Source organism: Abramis brama, assembly GCF_963993115.1.
Source record: "Abramis brama genome assembly, chromosome: 19".
NCBI classification, from domain to species: domain Eukaryota; kingdom Metazoa; phylum Chordata; class Actinopteri; order Cypriniformes; family Leuciscidae; genus Abramis; species Abramis brama.
The window spans coordinates 34,180,745-34,197,814 of record NC_139981.1 but is presented as its reverse complement, the minus strand read 5'-3'; the positions used below and the strand labels follow the sequence as shown (position 1 = coordinate 34,197,814).

The window sequence follows — 17,070 nt, the reverse complement described above, 5'->3', positions numbered from 1 at the left end:
AACAATTAATTGATTACTTGATCGTTAATTTAAACAACGGTGGATTATAGGAATTTATGTAAATTGACATACCTACTGCATACTCAAGGTTGTTACTGTTAAGCTCCACAAAAGGCAATTATTAACACATTATAAGCACCATAAATGTTTCTGTGCACTTTAAGCCAGATCGCCGCAGTATCTCTTCAGCTAGCTGACGCGCACACGCATAAGAACCTGAAGTAAGTTGCAGAAACACAGTCATGTAGAGTAGAGGCGCTCTTACCAGTGCTGGTGCCGCTCTCTCTCCGACTGCGGCCCTGGGTCTTGGAGTGAGCTGATGATAAATGAAACGCAGCTCATATGTGTGGCTTTCGTCCAACAGAACAGATATAACACACGAGGAGTTTGAGCACTATCTCTTCTCTTTGTGCCCTGGACTTCTGAACACGAAACGCTCTGACTCCAGAAGCGCAGGCGCGGTTTGAGCCTTTAATATTATGATATTTTGCACAAAACGTCTTTTAATTTTATATAATTTATTTTCTTAAGGCCTAGATAATATTTGATATTTATGTATAAATTAAACAATTTATATTAGATTTATGTTCATATATAAATATTGTAAATTGTTTAGATGTACACTATGTTGAAAAGTTTTAGACCTGTACGATTTCTTTAATGTTTTTGCACTGCAGAGTAATGATGCTAAAGTTCAGCTTCGGTCACAGGAATAAATTACATTTCTAAATATTTTCAAATACAAATAAGCTGTTTTAAATTGTAAAAATATTTCTATATATTACAGTTTTTGCTGTATTTGTGAGCAGAAAAGACTCCTTTCAAAAACATTAATTAATCTTACCGATCTAAAACTTTTGAACGGTAGTGTATCTAAATCTAATATATTGTTTTTCATGAATGCATTTTATAACAATACAAATATCAATTTATTGAAATTTATTTACGGATTGTTTATGAAAAAGTGATTTGCATATTTTGCATATAGTACTTCTCGGTGTAAAATAACTCCTCAAATGTGACCCTGGACCACAAAACCAGTCACATGTCGCACGGGTTTATTTGTGGCAATAGCCAACAATACACTGAATGGATCAAAAGTATCGATTTTTCTTTTATGCCAAAAATCATTAGGATATTAAGTAAAGATCATGATCCATGAAGATATTTTGTGCATTTCCTTCCGTAAATATATCAAACATTTATTTGTGTGAGTGAATGCAGCACAATCATGAACATAAATGCACAACTTTAAAGGAGATTTTCTCAATATTTTGATTTTTTTGCATCCTCAGATTCCAGATTTTCAATATCTCGGCCAAATATTGTCCTATCCTAACAGATCATACATCAATGGAAAGCTTATTTATTCAGCTTATTTTATTCACAATGAATGGTTTGACTGGTTCTGTGGTGCAGGGTCTCAGATGTGAGTGTGTGTGCAAACCTGCTGCGGGATGAGCGCTCTTCTCCTGATGCGGGACCGTTGCAGTGCCTTCTGGGTAAGTGTGTTTGATGAGCAGGTCCTGTTTGCTGGAGCCCCGGGGCATCGTGGAGGACTGGATATACGGGCCGACGGCCGCCACACGGGACACTCCAGTCATCGGAGCCGGCTGGCCATCGGGAGGACACTGTGGAGAACACTCAATCGCATCACAACACTGAGCACATCATCACACATCATCACACAGAGACACCTTAGCTGAGGCCCAAACCTCATTCTGGGCCATTTTGTAGTATGAATAGTGCGAGCAGTGTGTTCACTCTGATAACTCTAAAGAGAAAAAGTGCACTTTAAGTCCCCGGATGATTTAACCGAAAACACTAAGCGTGGAATGTTGCAACAGCAGCAACAGCAACATCACACACTATGGCTGCCAAATAAAAATTTCAATTGAATTTCAAATATTCGTCGAATTTTAAAATAAAAACTGCACATTTGAATGCAAAAAACGTGCATTCGAATTTTGTGTGTCGCGTGAGACATCACTGATGCGGTTTGTGTTTGTTAGCTTATCCAGTACAGTGCGGTGCGGCTGCGTTGTTAATGTGAAAAATGGCGGGAAAACTCTTCCTGCTGACGAAAACCCTCTCAGTTGGAGGCAAAAATCATGCCAAGACACGCATGACCAAACATGCACGTCAGTCAGAGCTGAGTGTGTGTGTTTATCAGCTGAAACACTGTCAACAGAAAGCACTCAGCACTGGCTCAGATCAGATTTTTGCGCTCGTTTGTGCCCTCTTGTGATCATAGGAGACAATACAGTACTTTTATCCTCTAACATTAAGTATGTAATTATACTTTATATAATTAGAATTTTACTAATATTTAAGAGAGAAATTCAAATTGTGGAGCGTGTGGAGCGTGTGGAGGGTGTGGAGCGTGAGGAGTGTGTGGAGCGTGTGGAGCGTGTGGAGCGTGAGGAGCGCGAGGAGTGTGTGGAGTGTGAGGAGTGTGAGGAGCGTGTGGAGCGTGTGGAGCGTGTGGAGCGTGAGGAGTGTGAGGAGTGTGAGGAGCGTGTGGAGCGTGTGGAGTGTGAGGAGCGTGTGGAGTGTGAAGAGCGTGAGGAGTGTGTGGAGTGTGAGGAGTGTGTGGAGTGTGAGGAGTGTGTGGAGCGTGTGGAGCGTGAGGAGTGTGAGAGTGTGTGGAGTGTGAGGAGCGTGAGGAGTGTGAGAGTGTGAGGAGCGTGAGGAGCGTGTGGAGTGTGAGGAGCGCGTGGAGTGTGAGGAGCGTGAGGAGTGTGAGAGTGTGTGGAGTGTGAGGAGCGTGAGGAGTGTGAGAGTGTGAGGAGCGTGAGGAGTGTGTGGAGTGTGAGGAGCGCGTGGAGTGTGTGGAGCGTGAGGAGTGTGAGGAGCGTGTGAGTGTGTGGAGTGTGAGGAGCGTGTGGAGTGTGAGGAGTGAGAGAGTGTGAGGAGTGAGAGAGTGTGAGGAGTGTGAGGAGCGTGTGAAGTGTGTGGAGTGTGAGGAGCGTGAGGAGCGTGTGGAGCGTGTGGAGTGTGAGGAGCGTGAGGAGTGTGTGAAGCGTGAGGAGCGTGTGAGTGTGTGGAGCGTGAGGAGTGTGTGAGTGTGTGGAGTGTGAGGAGCGTGTGGAGTGTGAGGAGTGTGAGAGTGTGTGGAGTGTGAGGAGTGAGAGAGTGTGAGGAGCGTGAGGAGCGTGTGGAGTGTGAGGAGCGTGTGGAGTGTGTGAGTGTGAGGAGTGTGTGGAGTGTGAGAGTGTGAAGAGAGTGTGAGGAGCGTGAGAGTGTGAGGAGTGTGTGGAGTGTGTGGAGTGTGAGGAGTGTGTGGAGTGTGAGGAGTGTGTGGAGTGTGAGGTGTGAGAGAGTGTGTGGAGTGAGAGAGTGTGTGGAGTGTGAGGAGTGAGAGAGTGTGTGGAGTGTGAGAGTGTGTGGAGTGTGAGAGTGTGTGGAGTGTGTGGAGTGAGAGAGTGTGAGGAGTGAGAGAGTGTGAGGAGTGAGAGAGTGAGTGTGTGGAGTGTGAGGAGTGTGTGGAGTGTGTGGAGTGTGAGGAGTGAGAGAGTGTGTGGAGTGTGAGAGTGTGTGGAGTGTGTGGAGTGTGAGGAGTGTGTGGAGTGTGAGGAGTGTGAGAGTGTGAGGAGTGTGAGGAGCGTGTGGAGCGTGTGGAGTGTGAGGAGCGTGTGGAGTGTGAAGAGTGTGAGGAGTGTGAGGAGCGTGTGGAGCGTGTGGAGTGTGAGGAGCGTGTGGAGTGTGAAGAGCGTGAGGAGTGTGTGGAGTGTGAGGAGTGTGTGGAGTGTGAGGAGTGTGTGGAGTGTGTGGAGCGTGTGGAGCGTGAGGAGTGTGAGAGTGTGTGGAGTGTGAGGAGTGTGTGGAGTGTGAGGAGTGTGTGGAGTGTGAGGAGTGTGTGGAGTGTGTGGAGCGTGTGGAGCGTGAGGAGTGTGAGAGTGTGTGGAGTGTGAAGAGCGTGAGGAGTGTGTGGAGTGTGAGGAGTGTGTGGAGTGTGAGGAGTGTGTGGAGTGTGTGGAGCGTGTGGAGCGTGTGGAGGGTGTGGAGCGTGAGGAGTGTGTGGAGCGTGTGGAGCGTGTGGAGCGTGTGGAGCGTGAGGAGTGTGAGGAGTGTGAGGAGCGTGTGGAGCGTGTGGAGTGTGAGGAGCGTGTGGAGTGTGAAGAGCGTGAGGAGTGTGTGGAGTGTGAGGAGTGTGTGGAGTGTGAGGAGTGTGTGGAGTGTGTGGAGCGTGTGGAGCGTGAGGAGTGTGAGAGTGTGTGGAGTGTGAGGAGCGTGAGGAGTGTGAGAGTGTGAGGAGCGTGAGGAGCGTGTGGAGTGTGAGGAGCGCGTGGAGTGTGAGGAGCGTGAGGAGTGTGAGAGTGTGTGGAGTGTGAGGAGCGTGAGGAGTGTGAGAGTGTGAGGAGCGTGAGGAGTGTGTGGAGTGTGAGGAGCGCGTGGAGTGTGTGGAGCGTGAGGAGTGTGAGGAGCGTGTGAGTGTGTGGAGTGTGAGGAGCGTGTGGAGTGTGAGGAGTGAGAGAGTGTGAGGAGTGAGAGAGTGTGAGGAGTGTGAGGAGCGTGTGAAGTGTGTGGAGTGTGAGGAGCGTGAGGAGCGTGTGGAGCGTGTGGAGTGTGAGGAGCGTGAGGAGTGTGTGAAGCGTGAGGAGCGTGTGAGTGTGTGGAGCGTGAGGAGTGTGTGAGTGTGTGGAGTGTGAGGAGCGTGTGGAGTGTGAGGAGTGTGAGAGTGTGTGGAGTGTGAGGAGTGAGAGAGTGTGAGGAGCGTGAGGAGCGTGTGGAGTGTGAGGAGCGTGTGGAGTGTGTGAGTGTGAGGAGTGTGTGGAGTGTGAGAGTGTGAAGAGAGTGTGAGGAGCGTGAGAGTGTGAGGAGTGTGTGGAGTGTGTGGAGTGTGAGGAGTGTGTGGAGTGTGAGGAGTGTGTGGAGTGTGAGGTGTGAGAGAGTGTGTGGAGTGAGAGAGTGTGTGGAGTGTGAGGAGTGAGAGAGTGTGTGGAGTGTGAGAGTGTGTGGAGTGTGAGAGTGTGTGGAGTGTGTGGAGTGAGAGAGTGTGAGGAGTGAGAGAGTGTGAGGAGTGAGAGAGTGAGTGTGTGGAGTGTGAGGAGTGTGTGGAGTGTGTGGAGTGTGAGGAGTGAGAGAGTGTGTGGAGTGTGAGAGTGTGTGGAGTGTGTGGAGTGTGAGGAGTGTGTGGAGTGTGAGGAGTGTGAGAGTGTGAGGAGTGAGAGAGTGTGAGGAGTGAGAGAGTGTGTGGAGTGTGAGGAGTGAGAGAGTGTGGAGTGAGAGAGTGTGTGGAGTGAGAGAGTGTGTGGAGTGAGAGAGTGTGTGGAGTGTGAGGAGTGAGAGAGTGTGTGGAGTGAGAGAGTGTGTGGAGTGAGAGAGTGTGTGGAGTGAGAGAGTGTGTGGAGTGTGAGGAGTGTGTGGAGTGTGAGGAGTGAGAGAGTGTGTGGAGTGAGAGAGTGTGTGGAGTGAGAGAGTGTGTGGAGTGAGAGAGTGTGTGGAGTGTGAGAGTGTGTGAGTGTGTGGAGTGTGAGAGTGTGTGGAGTGTGAGAGTGTGTGGAGTGTGAGAGTGTGTGGAGTGTGTGGAGTGTGAGGAGTGAGAGAGTGTGTGGAGTGTGAGAGTGTGTGGAGTGTGAGGAGTGTGTGGAGTGTGAGGAGTGTGTGGAGTGTGTGGAGTGTGAGGAGTGAGAGAGTGTGTGGAGTGTGTGGAGTGTGAGGAGTGTGTGGAGTGTGTGGAGTGTGAGGAGTGTGTGGATTGTGTGGAGTGTGAGGAGTGTGTGGAGTGTGAGGAGTGTGTGGAGTGTGAGGAGTGTGTGGAGTGTGAGGAGTGAGAGAGTGTGTGGAGTGTGTGGAGTGTGAGGAGTGAGAGAGTGTGTGGAGTGAGAGAGTGTGTGGAGTGTGAGAGTGTGTGGAGTGTGTGGAGTGTGTGGAGTGTGTGGAGTGTGAGGAGTGTGTGGAGTGTGAGGAGTGTGAGGAGTGTGAGGAGTGTGTGGAGTGTGTGGAGTGTGAGGAGTGTGTGGAGTGTGTGGATTGTGTGGAGTGTGAGGAGTGTGTGGAGTGTGTGGAGTGTGAGGAGTGTGTGGAGTGTGTGGAGTGTGTGGAGTGTGAGGAGTGTGTGGAGTGTGTGGAGTGTGAGGAGTGTGTGGAGTGTGTGGAGTGTGAGGAGTGTGTGGAGTGTGAGGAGTGAGAGAGTGTGTGGAGTGTGTGGAGTGTGAGGAGTGAGAGAGTGTGTGGAGTGAGAGAGTGTGTGGAGTGTGAGAGTGTGTGGAGTGTGTGGAGTGTGAGGAGTGTGTGGAGTGTGTGGAGTGTGAGGAGTGTGTGGAGTGTGAGGAGTGTGTGGAGTGTGTGGAGTGTGAGGAGTGTGTGGAGTGTGTGGAGTGTGAGGAGTGTGTGGAGTGTGAGGAGTGTGTGGAGTGTGTGGAGTGTGAGGAGTGTGAGGAGTGTGTGGAGTGTGTGGAGTGTGAGGAGTGTGAGGAGTGTGTGGAGTGTGAGGAGTGTGTGGAGTGTGTGGAGTGTGTGGAGTGTGTGGAGTGTGAGGAGTGTGTGGAGTGTGTGGAGTGTGAGGAGTGTGAGGAGTGTGTGGAGTGTGAGGAGTGTGTGGAGTGTGAGGAGTGTGTGGAGTGTGTGGAGTGTGTGGAGTGTGAGGAGTGTGTGGAGTGTGTGGAGTGTGAGGAGTGTGTGGAGTGTGAGGAGTGAGAGAGTGTGAGGAGTGAGAGAGTGTGTGGAGTGAGAGAGTGTGAGGAGTGAGAGAGTGTGAGGAGTGAGAGAGTGTGGAGTGAGAGAGTGTGTGGAGTGTGTGGAGCGTGAGGAGTGAGAGAGTGTGAGGAGTGAGAGAGTGTGAGGAGTGAGAGAGTGTGAGGAGTGAGAGTGTGTGGAGTGAGAGAGTGTGAGGAGTGAGAGAGTGTGAGGAGTGAGAGAGTGTGTGGAGTGAGAGAGTGTGTGGAGTGTGTGGAGTGTGAGGAGTGAGAGCGTGTGAGGAGTGAGAGAGTGTGTGGAGTGTGTGCACTCACAGGAAGGTTCTCTTTCTGCTGCAGCGCCGCCTTCTTCTTCCACAAGCGGTCTCGCAGTTCATTCACTCGTTTGTCCATGTTGGCCACCTCATGGTTCCTCTTGTTCAAGTTCTCTCTCTGCTGCTGTAGTCTGGTGTTCTGCTCCAGGTTCATGTTCTTCCTCATCTGGTGAACACACACACACACACGTTTGTATGCTATCTTTGTGGAGACTCTCCATAGACGTAATGCTTTTTATACTGTACCAACTGTATATTCTGTCCCCATACACTGACCCTACCCATCACACACATACACACACACTAACCCGACCCCTCAACCTACCCATCTTACACACACAGACACACACACAGACACACAGACACACTGAGCTCTGTGTCTCGGGCAGTACCTGCAGTTCCCTGTAGAGTCGGTCCAGCTCGGCCCCTGCGTTCGGGTCCCTGTGGAGCGAGTCCATCGAGCCGTGTTTCAGGCTCTCCAGCTGTTTGCTCAGATCCTCCACTCTAGACACGGCCACCACCAGCTCCTTCTGCTTCTGGAGGAGGAGCCCGTTCATCTGCTCCACCTGCTCCACTGAAGCACACACACACACACACTGATGAGCTTCTGTTCTGATCGGTCAAATGGTTCCGCAAGTAACCTGAGACGTTTTCGCTGGAGAAGTGTGATAGCGGCGCTCACCCAGTTTCCCGTTGCTGATGCGCTTCTGCTCGACCTGCCCCTTCAGCGCTCGCACCGCCTTCAGCTGCTCCTCCTGCTTCTCCACCGCGCTCCTCAGATGCTGGAGCTTCTGCTGCTCAGACCTCGCCTGCTGATGCCGGAGCTCCTGCTGCCTCAGGAGAACCACACGCTGCTCCTGAAACACACACACACAGGACATCAATGACCATCTGAGCCCGGGGGCTTTCGCTGGAAACTTCAGGACTTGTAAGACCGACAACAAGCCAGAAATATATATCTAAATCATAAAATGAGTGTAAAAATTATGATTTAAACAACAGTTCAAATAATACAGGCTTTGACAAAGACAAAAAGTTTTATAAAATGATTAATCTCACATTTCAGGCTATAAAACCTAAGGGATGTCAAATTTATAGTCAAGTCACCTTTGTTTATATAGCGCTTTTTACAATACAGTGTTTCAAAGCAGCTTTACAGTGATAAAGTTTGTTTCTAGAAGAAAATAATTCATAGTCCAAGTAAGTTCAGTGATGGTTCATTTTTGTCGTAAAAAAGTTATTTTAGTTCATGTATATATATATATAGCCACTCAACAAAAAAAAAAGGTATTTTATTATAAACCATTATACATATTAATTTAAAATATGATTATATATAGCATAATATTCAAGATAACTTAATTCAAAATTTTTTGAAAGCACATTAGCTTCTTATTAATCCACCAGTTGTGATTTACAACACTAAGTGTAAGATGAGTAAAAGTATGGGTCGGAAAAACAGCAGAAGTTCTGAATGAACATGCGATTTCAATCTCTGTCAGTAGGTGGCGCTTACGGAACAGCAGAAATAAATTGGTTTCCTCTGTAACAAAGCAACTTGCGGTTATAAACGCTGCTTTATTAGGCTTTCATCCTTGGAATAATTACTTTGATTAACCTTTTTTTGTTTTTCCCCACTTTCCCTCCAATCCGTAGCGCTGTTTCGTTCTGGCTTTGGCAGAGGATAAAGGCCAGTTTTTGTAAATAGCACCGCACTAACAAGATGTGGTTCATGTTTAATTCAAGCACTTTCGAGCTGTTTGTTTTTACAGACTTTCCAGTCCTTGAATCCACATGTCTGAATTTCAAGCACTTAAAAGAAGTGTGGGTAACCTGACTGTTTACAAGGTCACATGGGTCAAAAACAATGAAAACAATCACTTTTTTGAGCATTTTAGCAGATTTGGGATCGGTAAGATTTTTTATTCCATAATTTATTAAATTAAAATGCAAAAAAACCCAATAATATTGTGAAATATTATTCCAATGTAAATCATGTGTTTTCTATGTGAATATACAGTAAAGTGTAATTTATTCCTGTGATCAAAGCTGAATGTTCAGCATCATTACTCAGGGTACCCCCAGGATCCTCCAACTTAAATTCAAGGCTTTTTAAGACCTTTTTAATACCATTTGAAATGAAATTCAATGCCAACTTCGTACCAATTCCGACAGAAGTATGAGGGGAAAATGTCAAATCTGTATACATTTTAAACCCTAAAATATAATTATGTACAAGTAGACTACTTGAATTAAATAAAACATTTTATTTAAATAATCAGTCATATTTAATATATACGCAGCAGCGTTGTAGCGCACGTGTGTAGGCCAATGTTAATTTTGGCAGCCATTTTTGATTTAGTCTTAGTCTTCATCTTCAGACGAAAATGCTTATTGGTCTTAGTCACATTTGAGTCATTCTGCCTTTCATAGTTTTAGTTGACGAAATGTGTTTGCATTTTTTGTCAACTTTTAGTCATTACTTTTAGTCAAACTGCAGTAACTTTAATTTTGGTAGCTATTTTATATGTAGTCTTTAGACAGAAAATGTCATAATTATTCTCTCTAGGCCAATTCAATTAAGCTTATGAGAAATTAAAATGAAGCTAACAGGCTGTATTGACATTGCACTCTTTAGCAGTAGCACTTGTGCAATTCTACATATCCCTTTTCCTTAGTTCTCCCATTTTTTAGAGTGCCGTACCCCCTGGTACCCCAACTCTTCCACATCTTTCCATTAAGGGACAATATTTGCCCCAATTAAACGATTTTTCCATTTCATTTTTCACCTTTATAATACCTTTAAAAAATAAATAATGCTTTAAATAAAACAATGTTCAATAAATATGCAATGTTAAAAAACGTTTAATATTAATAAAAATATGATATTAAAATCGCCAGTAGGTGGCGGTAACTCACTGTCTTTGTCAAAGCCACAGATTTTGTTGCAAAATAGAGCAATAAGCCTGACAATACTGTTTAAAATGTAGTACATCACTTAATGTTACCCCCTTTTTTTTCCCACTGTTGTATAAAATCAATGTCACATTTGAAATCGTGCGGATAGTCGGGAAACATTGCATTCTTGCTCGTATAATGATCAACATTAAAAACACTGCTGTATATCAGCCTGCAGTTTGATCGCAGATTTAGTCGCACAAACAGCGCAAGCGGCTCGTGACAGAACACAGACCGACTGAATGACACTTTAATTTAAGTAGAAAATCTCAAATGAAGATCGCTCAACTCCAGCTTGTCTGTGTTTTCAGATCATCCGCGCTTCTTCAACAATGTAGAGAGAGCGCGCGTGCATGGTTGTGGCCAGATACTACTGAAAAGACCGGGGAGAAAACATGTTAACAGAAAAGCTCTGCTAGTAACCATCGTAACGGGTGCGCACGCTTTCACGCGTTCTGCTATGACGTGGAGCGCGAGGTGCACTCAACGTTACGCGACTCATTTTTAATTAGTCTACATTAGTAACAGTTAATTTTGTTACGGTATGAACTTAATTATAGAAAAGGCAAAAAAATCTAAGACCTTTGTAACGAAATCCAAGACTTTGTATATCAAATACAAGGCTTTTAAGGCCTTAATTTGAGATGATCAAATTTAAGACTTTTTCAATGCTTTTAAGACCCCGCGGGTACCCTGATACTCCAGTCTTCAGCGTCACATGATCCTTCAGAAATCACTCTAATATGAGGATTTGATGCTGAAGAAACATTTATGATTATTATCAATGTTGAAAACAGTTGTGTATAAAAATGTCATGATACTTTAATGACTAGAATGTTTAAAAAAAAAACATATTCCTGTTACTGTTTATTGTCTATTACTGATATTGTTACTATTACTGATATTTTTAATGAAATAAATGCAGCCTTGGTGAGCAGAAGAGACAGAGAAAATCTTACCGATCCCAAACTTTTGAATGGCAGTGTATATATATATATATAAAAAATGACTCATGAAATAAGATTTTGTTCATATGTCCTAAACCGAGCGCATGTCTCCTCCACCCTGAGGTTCTCGTGTACCTTTGAGGCCAGGAGCTGCTGCTGCGTGTCGATCTGACGCTGTTGTTTAGCCGCCATCTCCTGCAGCTCCGCTAGAGTCAAGTCCATCCGCGGGCCGCTCACCTGCACACACACACACACACACACACACACACACACACACACACACACATCAGTAAACACTCCTCCGTTTCCTGCTCGACTGCATTCCTCTCGTAGTTTCGTCTGCAAGAGCTTGTCACAGAGCGCCGGGAGCGAGTTGAAAGCGAGTGAAACTCACCCCGTTCTCCGTGCGTCTGTCTGAGGGTTTCTTCACGCCGTTCCTCTTCTGACTCACACTCCTGAAGTCTGAAACACAAGCACACACTCAAAAACAGCAATACTGCACAAAACATCTGTTCTTTCAGCATCAGAGGCTATATCAGATCGGGAGGCTTGAGATTTGATCTGTAAACTCCTCACAAGACTCTTTCGGGAGGGTTAAATCTGGGATAAATCAGTATAAAACTCCCAAAGTCTGAGCCTGGTTTCACTGAGTAGCTCACTTCAGAATGAACATTTCTTGATGATTTACTCTCCCCCCGTCCTCCAAGATGTCCATGACTTTTTCTCTTCAGTGGAAAAGAAATGAAGTTTTTTGAGTGAATCATTCCAGGATTTTTCTCCATATAGTGTCTTCAATACTGGTTAAAAGTATATAAATGTTTATTTTGTTCTAAAATGTCCGCTGGATTGTCTAGATGAGACTCTTATTCCTCGGCTGGATCGTGTCGAGACTTTGAAGCTGCACTGAAACTCACATCTGGACCTTCGACCCGTTGGACCCCATTGAAGACACTATATGGAGAAACATCCTGGAATGATTCACTCAAAAACCTTCATTTCTTTTTGACTGAAGAAAGAAAGTCATGGACATCTTGGAGGACGAGGGAGAGAGTGAATCATCAGGAAACTTTAATCCTGAAGTGAGCTACTCCTGTAGATCAGCGGTCTGAAGCGAGCCGTACCTGATGCTCTGCCATGACGTAGGAAGAACCGAACCTCCGGCCGGGCCTGTCCCCACTGTATCAGCAGATCCATCATCTTCTCACTCTCACCTACGGCACGCTCTGCACACACACACACACATTTATATTAGCAATTAACAATTTAATCTAACTAATTATATGATGTATCAAATTCAGCACAAATGGATCGCAGATCAAATTTGGCTGAGAAATAAACCCAAAAGATAAAGATATTATTGTGTTTGAGGGGAAAAGCATCAAATAAGCATTACGAGACGCAGCTTTAGAAAGAAATATTTTATCTTATACTACGGGCTAATAATATTATCTAATTATTTACTTGCGTGGCAAGTATCCGTGTAATAAGCGGGATGTACATCCAGTCGGTTGTTATCTCAGAGTAAACCCCTTCAGGTGTGTGTGTGTGTGTGTTATCTCAGAATAAACCCTTTCAGGTGTGTGTGTGTGTGTTATCTCAGAATAAACTCCTTCAGGTGTGTGTGTGTGTGTGTTATCTCAGAATAAACCCTTTCAGGTGTGTGTGTGTGTGTTATCTCAGAATAAACCCCTTCAGGTGTGTGTGTGTGTTTTCTCAGAATAAACCCTTTCAGGTGTGTGTGTGTGTGTGTGTGTTTTCTCAGAATAAACCCTTTCAGGTGTGTGTGTGTGTGTGTTATCTCAGAATAAACCCTTTCAGGTGTGTGTGTGTGTGTGTGTTATCTCAGAATAAACCCTTTCAGGTGTGTGTGTGTGTGTGTGTGTGTTATCTCAGAATAAACCCCTTCAGGTGTGTGTGTGTGTTATCTCAGAATAAACCCCTTCAGGTGTGTGTGTGTGTTATCTCAGAATAAACCCCTTCAGGTGTGTGTGTGTGTGTTATCTCAGAATAAACCCTTTCAGGTGTGTGTGTGTGTTATCTCAGAATAAACCCTTTCAGGTGTGTGTGTGTGTTATCTCAGAATAAACCCTTTCAGGTGTGTGTGTGTGTTATCTCAGAATAAACCCCTTCAGGTGTGTGTGTGTGTTATCTCAGAATAAACCCCTTCAGGTGTGTGTGTGTGTTATCTCAGAATAAACCCCTTCAGGTGTGTGTGTGTGTGTTATCTCAGAATAAACCCTTTCAGGTGTGTGTGTGTGTGTGTTATCTCAGAATAAACCCTTTCAGGTGTGTGTGTGTGTGTTTTCTCAGAATAAACCCCTTCAGGTGTGTGTGTGTGTGTGTGTTATCTCAGAATAAACCCTTTCAGGTGTGTGTGTGTGTTATCTCAGAATAAACCCCTTCAGGTGTGTGTGTGTGTGTTTTCTCAGAATAAACCCTTTCAGGTGTGTGTGTGTGTGTGTTATCTCAGAATAAACCCTTTCAGGTGTGTGTGTGTGTGGTGTGTTATCTCAGAATAAACCCTTTCAGGTGTGTGTGTGTGTGTTATCTCAGAATAAACCCCTTCAGGTGTGTGTGTGTGTGTTATCTCAGAATAAACCCTTTCAGGTGTGTGTGTGTGTGTTATCTCAGAATAAACCCCTTCAGGTGTGTGTGTGTGTGTTATCTCAGAATAAACCCTTTCAGGTGTGTGTGTGTGTGTTATCTCAGAATAAACCCTTTCAGGTGTGTGTGTGTGTTATCTCAGAATAAACCCCTTCAGGTGTGTGTGTGTGTTATCTCAGAATAAACCCTTTCAGGTGTGTGTGTGTGTGTTATCTCAGAATAAACCCTTTCAGGTGTGTGTGTGTGTGTTATCTCAGAATAAACCCTTTCAGGTGTGTGTGTGTGTGTGTTATCTCAGAATAAACCCCTTCAGGTGTGTGTGTGTGTGTGTTATCTCAGAATAAACCCTCAGGCTGATGGAAGACTGAGATACTGAGATAACAACCGGCTGGATGTAGATTATCCCTTACTTATACTATGGTGCTGTTGAATGCTTGAATCTGATTGGTTGACAAACGTTCGGAGCGTTTACTGCAGCTCAGAGGGGACATGCATGCACTTACACGGCAATTACAATGAAATAATGCAATGAGATTAATCAGTTTTAACTGGGTATTAAAGGGACAGTTCATCCAAAAATCTAAATGTGGTAATCATTTCTGATCATTTGAGCAAATAATGACAGAAGTTTTTATTCTTGCGTGAACTAACTCTTTAATGTTTTTTATTAATATGGGGGAAAAAAATGTTTTAATGAAATGACACTCTAAGTAAGAGAATAAAACTGCCAGTAAGTGGCAGTAAATGTCTAAAGTCATTAATTTACTCAAATAATTGTAACACTTTTTTCCATAATTAATAAATCAAATTAATGTGTTAAATAGACAGCCCTAATTTATATACATTGCTAATTTTGTTTTAGCAAAAACCTAGCAGTGTCAATCAGTTCATGCTGAAGCTGACATCACCTCCAGATCTGTGATCGCACATTAATCAGCATATAAATCATAATGCCGAATGTTTCGGAACGAACTGTGGACCAGGACGAGCTTCAGGACTGTGAAGAGTGTTGATGGACTCGATCCCTCTGTGTTTTAATCATCGCTCTGAATCCCATCCGGACGGAGCCGTAAACAACGCAGAGAAAATGCACTCAATAATAATAATAATGATAATAAACTTTATTTTATATAGCGCCTTTAAAGCAGCTTCTCAAGGCACTTTCCACAATACAAATACAAAGAGAAAAATAAATAGTAATGTTTTTTGTTTTTTTAAATACACAGATAGAAATACAAAGCATACAAAAAATAAAAGAACACACTGGAATACAAAATAATAAAAACCATTAGGAAAAAGCTAACCTAAAAAAGTGAGTTTTTAGGTTGGGCTTTAAAATGACTAGATTTTGTGCATCAGTGTGTTACTGCCATTTCTTTGTAATTTAATTGTGACATTTACTAGCAGTTTACAGAGCGAAGATGTGTTCTGTGCGTGTGATCAGGGTTTGAAATTAACTTTTTCACTCACCGGCCAATTTGGCTAATAAATATTTAAGTTTCCGGCCATTCAGAACTTCTACTAGCCACAAAAAAAGGGAGCATATATAATATACAATATACATATACAGTACAGGACAAAAGTTCGGAAACATTACTATTTTTAATGTTTTTGAAAGAAGTTTCGCCTGCAAAAAAATGTAATATTGTGATATATTATTACAATTTAAAATAATTGGTTTTCAATTTATTATACTTTAAATTATCATTTATTTCTGTGATCAAAGCTGAATTTTTAGGATCATTACTCCATTCTATCACATGATCATTCAGAAATCATTCTAATATGATGATTCATTGTCAAAGTTGGAAACAGTTCTGCTGCTTAATACTTTTTCATAACCTGTGATACTTTTTTAGGATACTTTGATGAATAAAAAAAAAAAGAAAATAAAAAAAGAAGCAAATGTTTTAAAAATAGAAATCTTTTGTAACAACAATATACTCTACTGGTCAGTCATTTGGGGTCAGTAATTTTTTTTTCTTTCTTTTTTTTAAATAAATCAATACTTTTATTCAGCAAGGATGTGTTAAATTGATAAAAAAGTGATAGTAAATAAGATTTATATTATTAGAAAATATTTTTTTATTTTGAATAAATGCAGTTCTTTTTAACCTTTTATTCATCAAGTATATTAAGCAGCAGAACTGTTTCCAACACTCATAATAAATCAGAATATTAGAGTGATTTCTAAAGGATCATGTGATAGACTGGATGTCACATGTGACACTGAAGACTGGAGTAATGATGCTGAAAATTCAGCTTTGCATCACAGGAATAAATTATTTTTTAAAGTATATTCAAATAGAAAACTATTATTTTAAGTTGTAATAATATTTCACAATATTACTGTTTTTTTTTATCAAATAAACGCAGCCTTGATAAGCATTAGAGACTTCTTTCAAAAATATAAAAAAACGTGATGTTTCCAAACTTTTGACCTGTAATATATATATATATATATATATATATATATATATATATATATATTATTATAAAATTTGGATTTCATACATTCATTTCTTATTCAAACTAAATCCTGTCATCCAGCATCTCCTCTTCCTCTCTCATCCTCATCACCATAAATGTGTTTTAGATGGGCCGATCAATACAGGACAGAGAACATCAGAAACTGTAGGATGTTGAAAAATAACTCTCTTTTCTGTTCACCGAATGCTTTTTAATCTTCGCTTTTGCTTCCACGCAAATGAACAAGCGCGCCGTTATTTGTTGCGTAGTGACGTGTGTGTGTTCAAGTAATCCAGATATGAGCAGATTCTGTGCAATACACTGTATGTAATATATCATGAGGACTCAGTATTTGTGCTAAATCTGCGCAGATTTATCTTACTCGAACTTCCCCAGCAGAGTGAGTGACATCATGAGTAACCCGCCGAACTGGCTGGTGATTGGGCAGCGTGACCCGCCACCGCTGATCTTTGCCCGCGCCAGGCGTGTGTTAATGTGAAGCCCTGCGTGTGTGTGAAGCTGTTCTCACCGGAGCCTCGCCACACCTCCGCCAGATGACAGCTGCTGTCCCCGGGGTCTCGGCACAGCTCCAGCACGTCCGCACACACCGTCTCCGGCGTGATCGGCACCTCGCTGAAGTGCTGGTCATTATTGCTGAGGTACACGGTCAGGAACATCTGAAACACACACAGGACAGGCACAGTTAGAGCTGCACACACACACACACACACACACACACAGGACAGGCACAGTTAGAGCTGCACACACACACACACACACACAAGACAGGCACAGTTAGAGCTGCACACACACACACACACACACACACACACAGGACAGGCACAGTTAGAGCTGCACACACACACACACACACACACACACACACACACACACACAGGACAGGCACAGTTAGAGCTGCACACACACACACACACAGGACAGGCACAGTTAGAGCTGCACACACACACACACACACACACAGGACAGGCACATTTACCTACCCGAACCCTAGAGAGCTGCGCGCACACACACACACACACACACACACACGACAGGCAGTTACCCACCCGAACCCTAGAGAGATGCGCGCACACACACACACACACACACACACACTGTGTCAATTTTTTTGATGAT

At 43.7% G+C, this 17,070-nt stretch overlaps 1 protein-coding gene across 2 annotated transcripts in view; it reads right to left on the bottom strand.

The window, feature by feature from the left end:
* Window positions 1-17,070, bottom strand: part of tp53bp2a (tumor protein p53 binding protein, 2a) — a 35,241-nt gene that overhangs the window by 16,099 nt on the left and 2,072 nt on the right. Inside the window, exons 2-10 of one of the 2 annotated variants that reach the window (XM_084093305.1) lie at window positions 16,463-16,610; window positions 11,982-12,083; window positions 11,255-11,322; window positions 10,996-11,097; window positions 7,638-7,812; window positions 7,348-7,529; window positions 6,957-7,121; window positions 1,448-1,631; window positions 266-316 (exon numbers count right to left, since the gene is read on the bottom strand). In XM_084093305.1, coding sequence (XP_083949431.1) covers window positions 266-316; window positions 1,448-1,631; window positions 6,957-7,121; window positions 7,348-7,529; window positions 7,638-7,812; window positions 10,996-11,097; window positions 11,255-11,322; window positions 11,982-12,083; window positions 16,463-16,610 — 1,177 coding nt within the window. The remainder of the gene's footprint in view (window positions 1-265; window positions 317-1,447; window positions 1,632-6,956; window positions 7,122-7,347; window positions 7,530-7,637; window positions 7,813-10,995; window positions 11,098-11,254; window positions 11,323-11,981; window positions 12,084-16,462; window positions 16,611-17,070) is intronic. The other variant, XM_084093306.1, reaches the window with a different exon arrangement.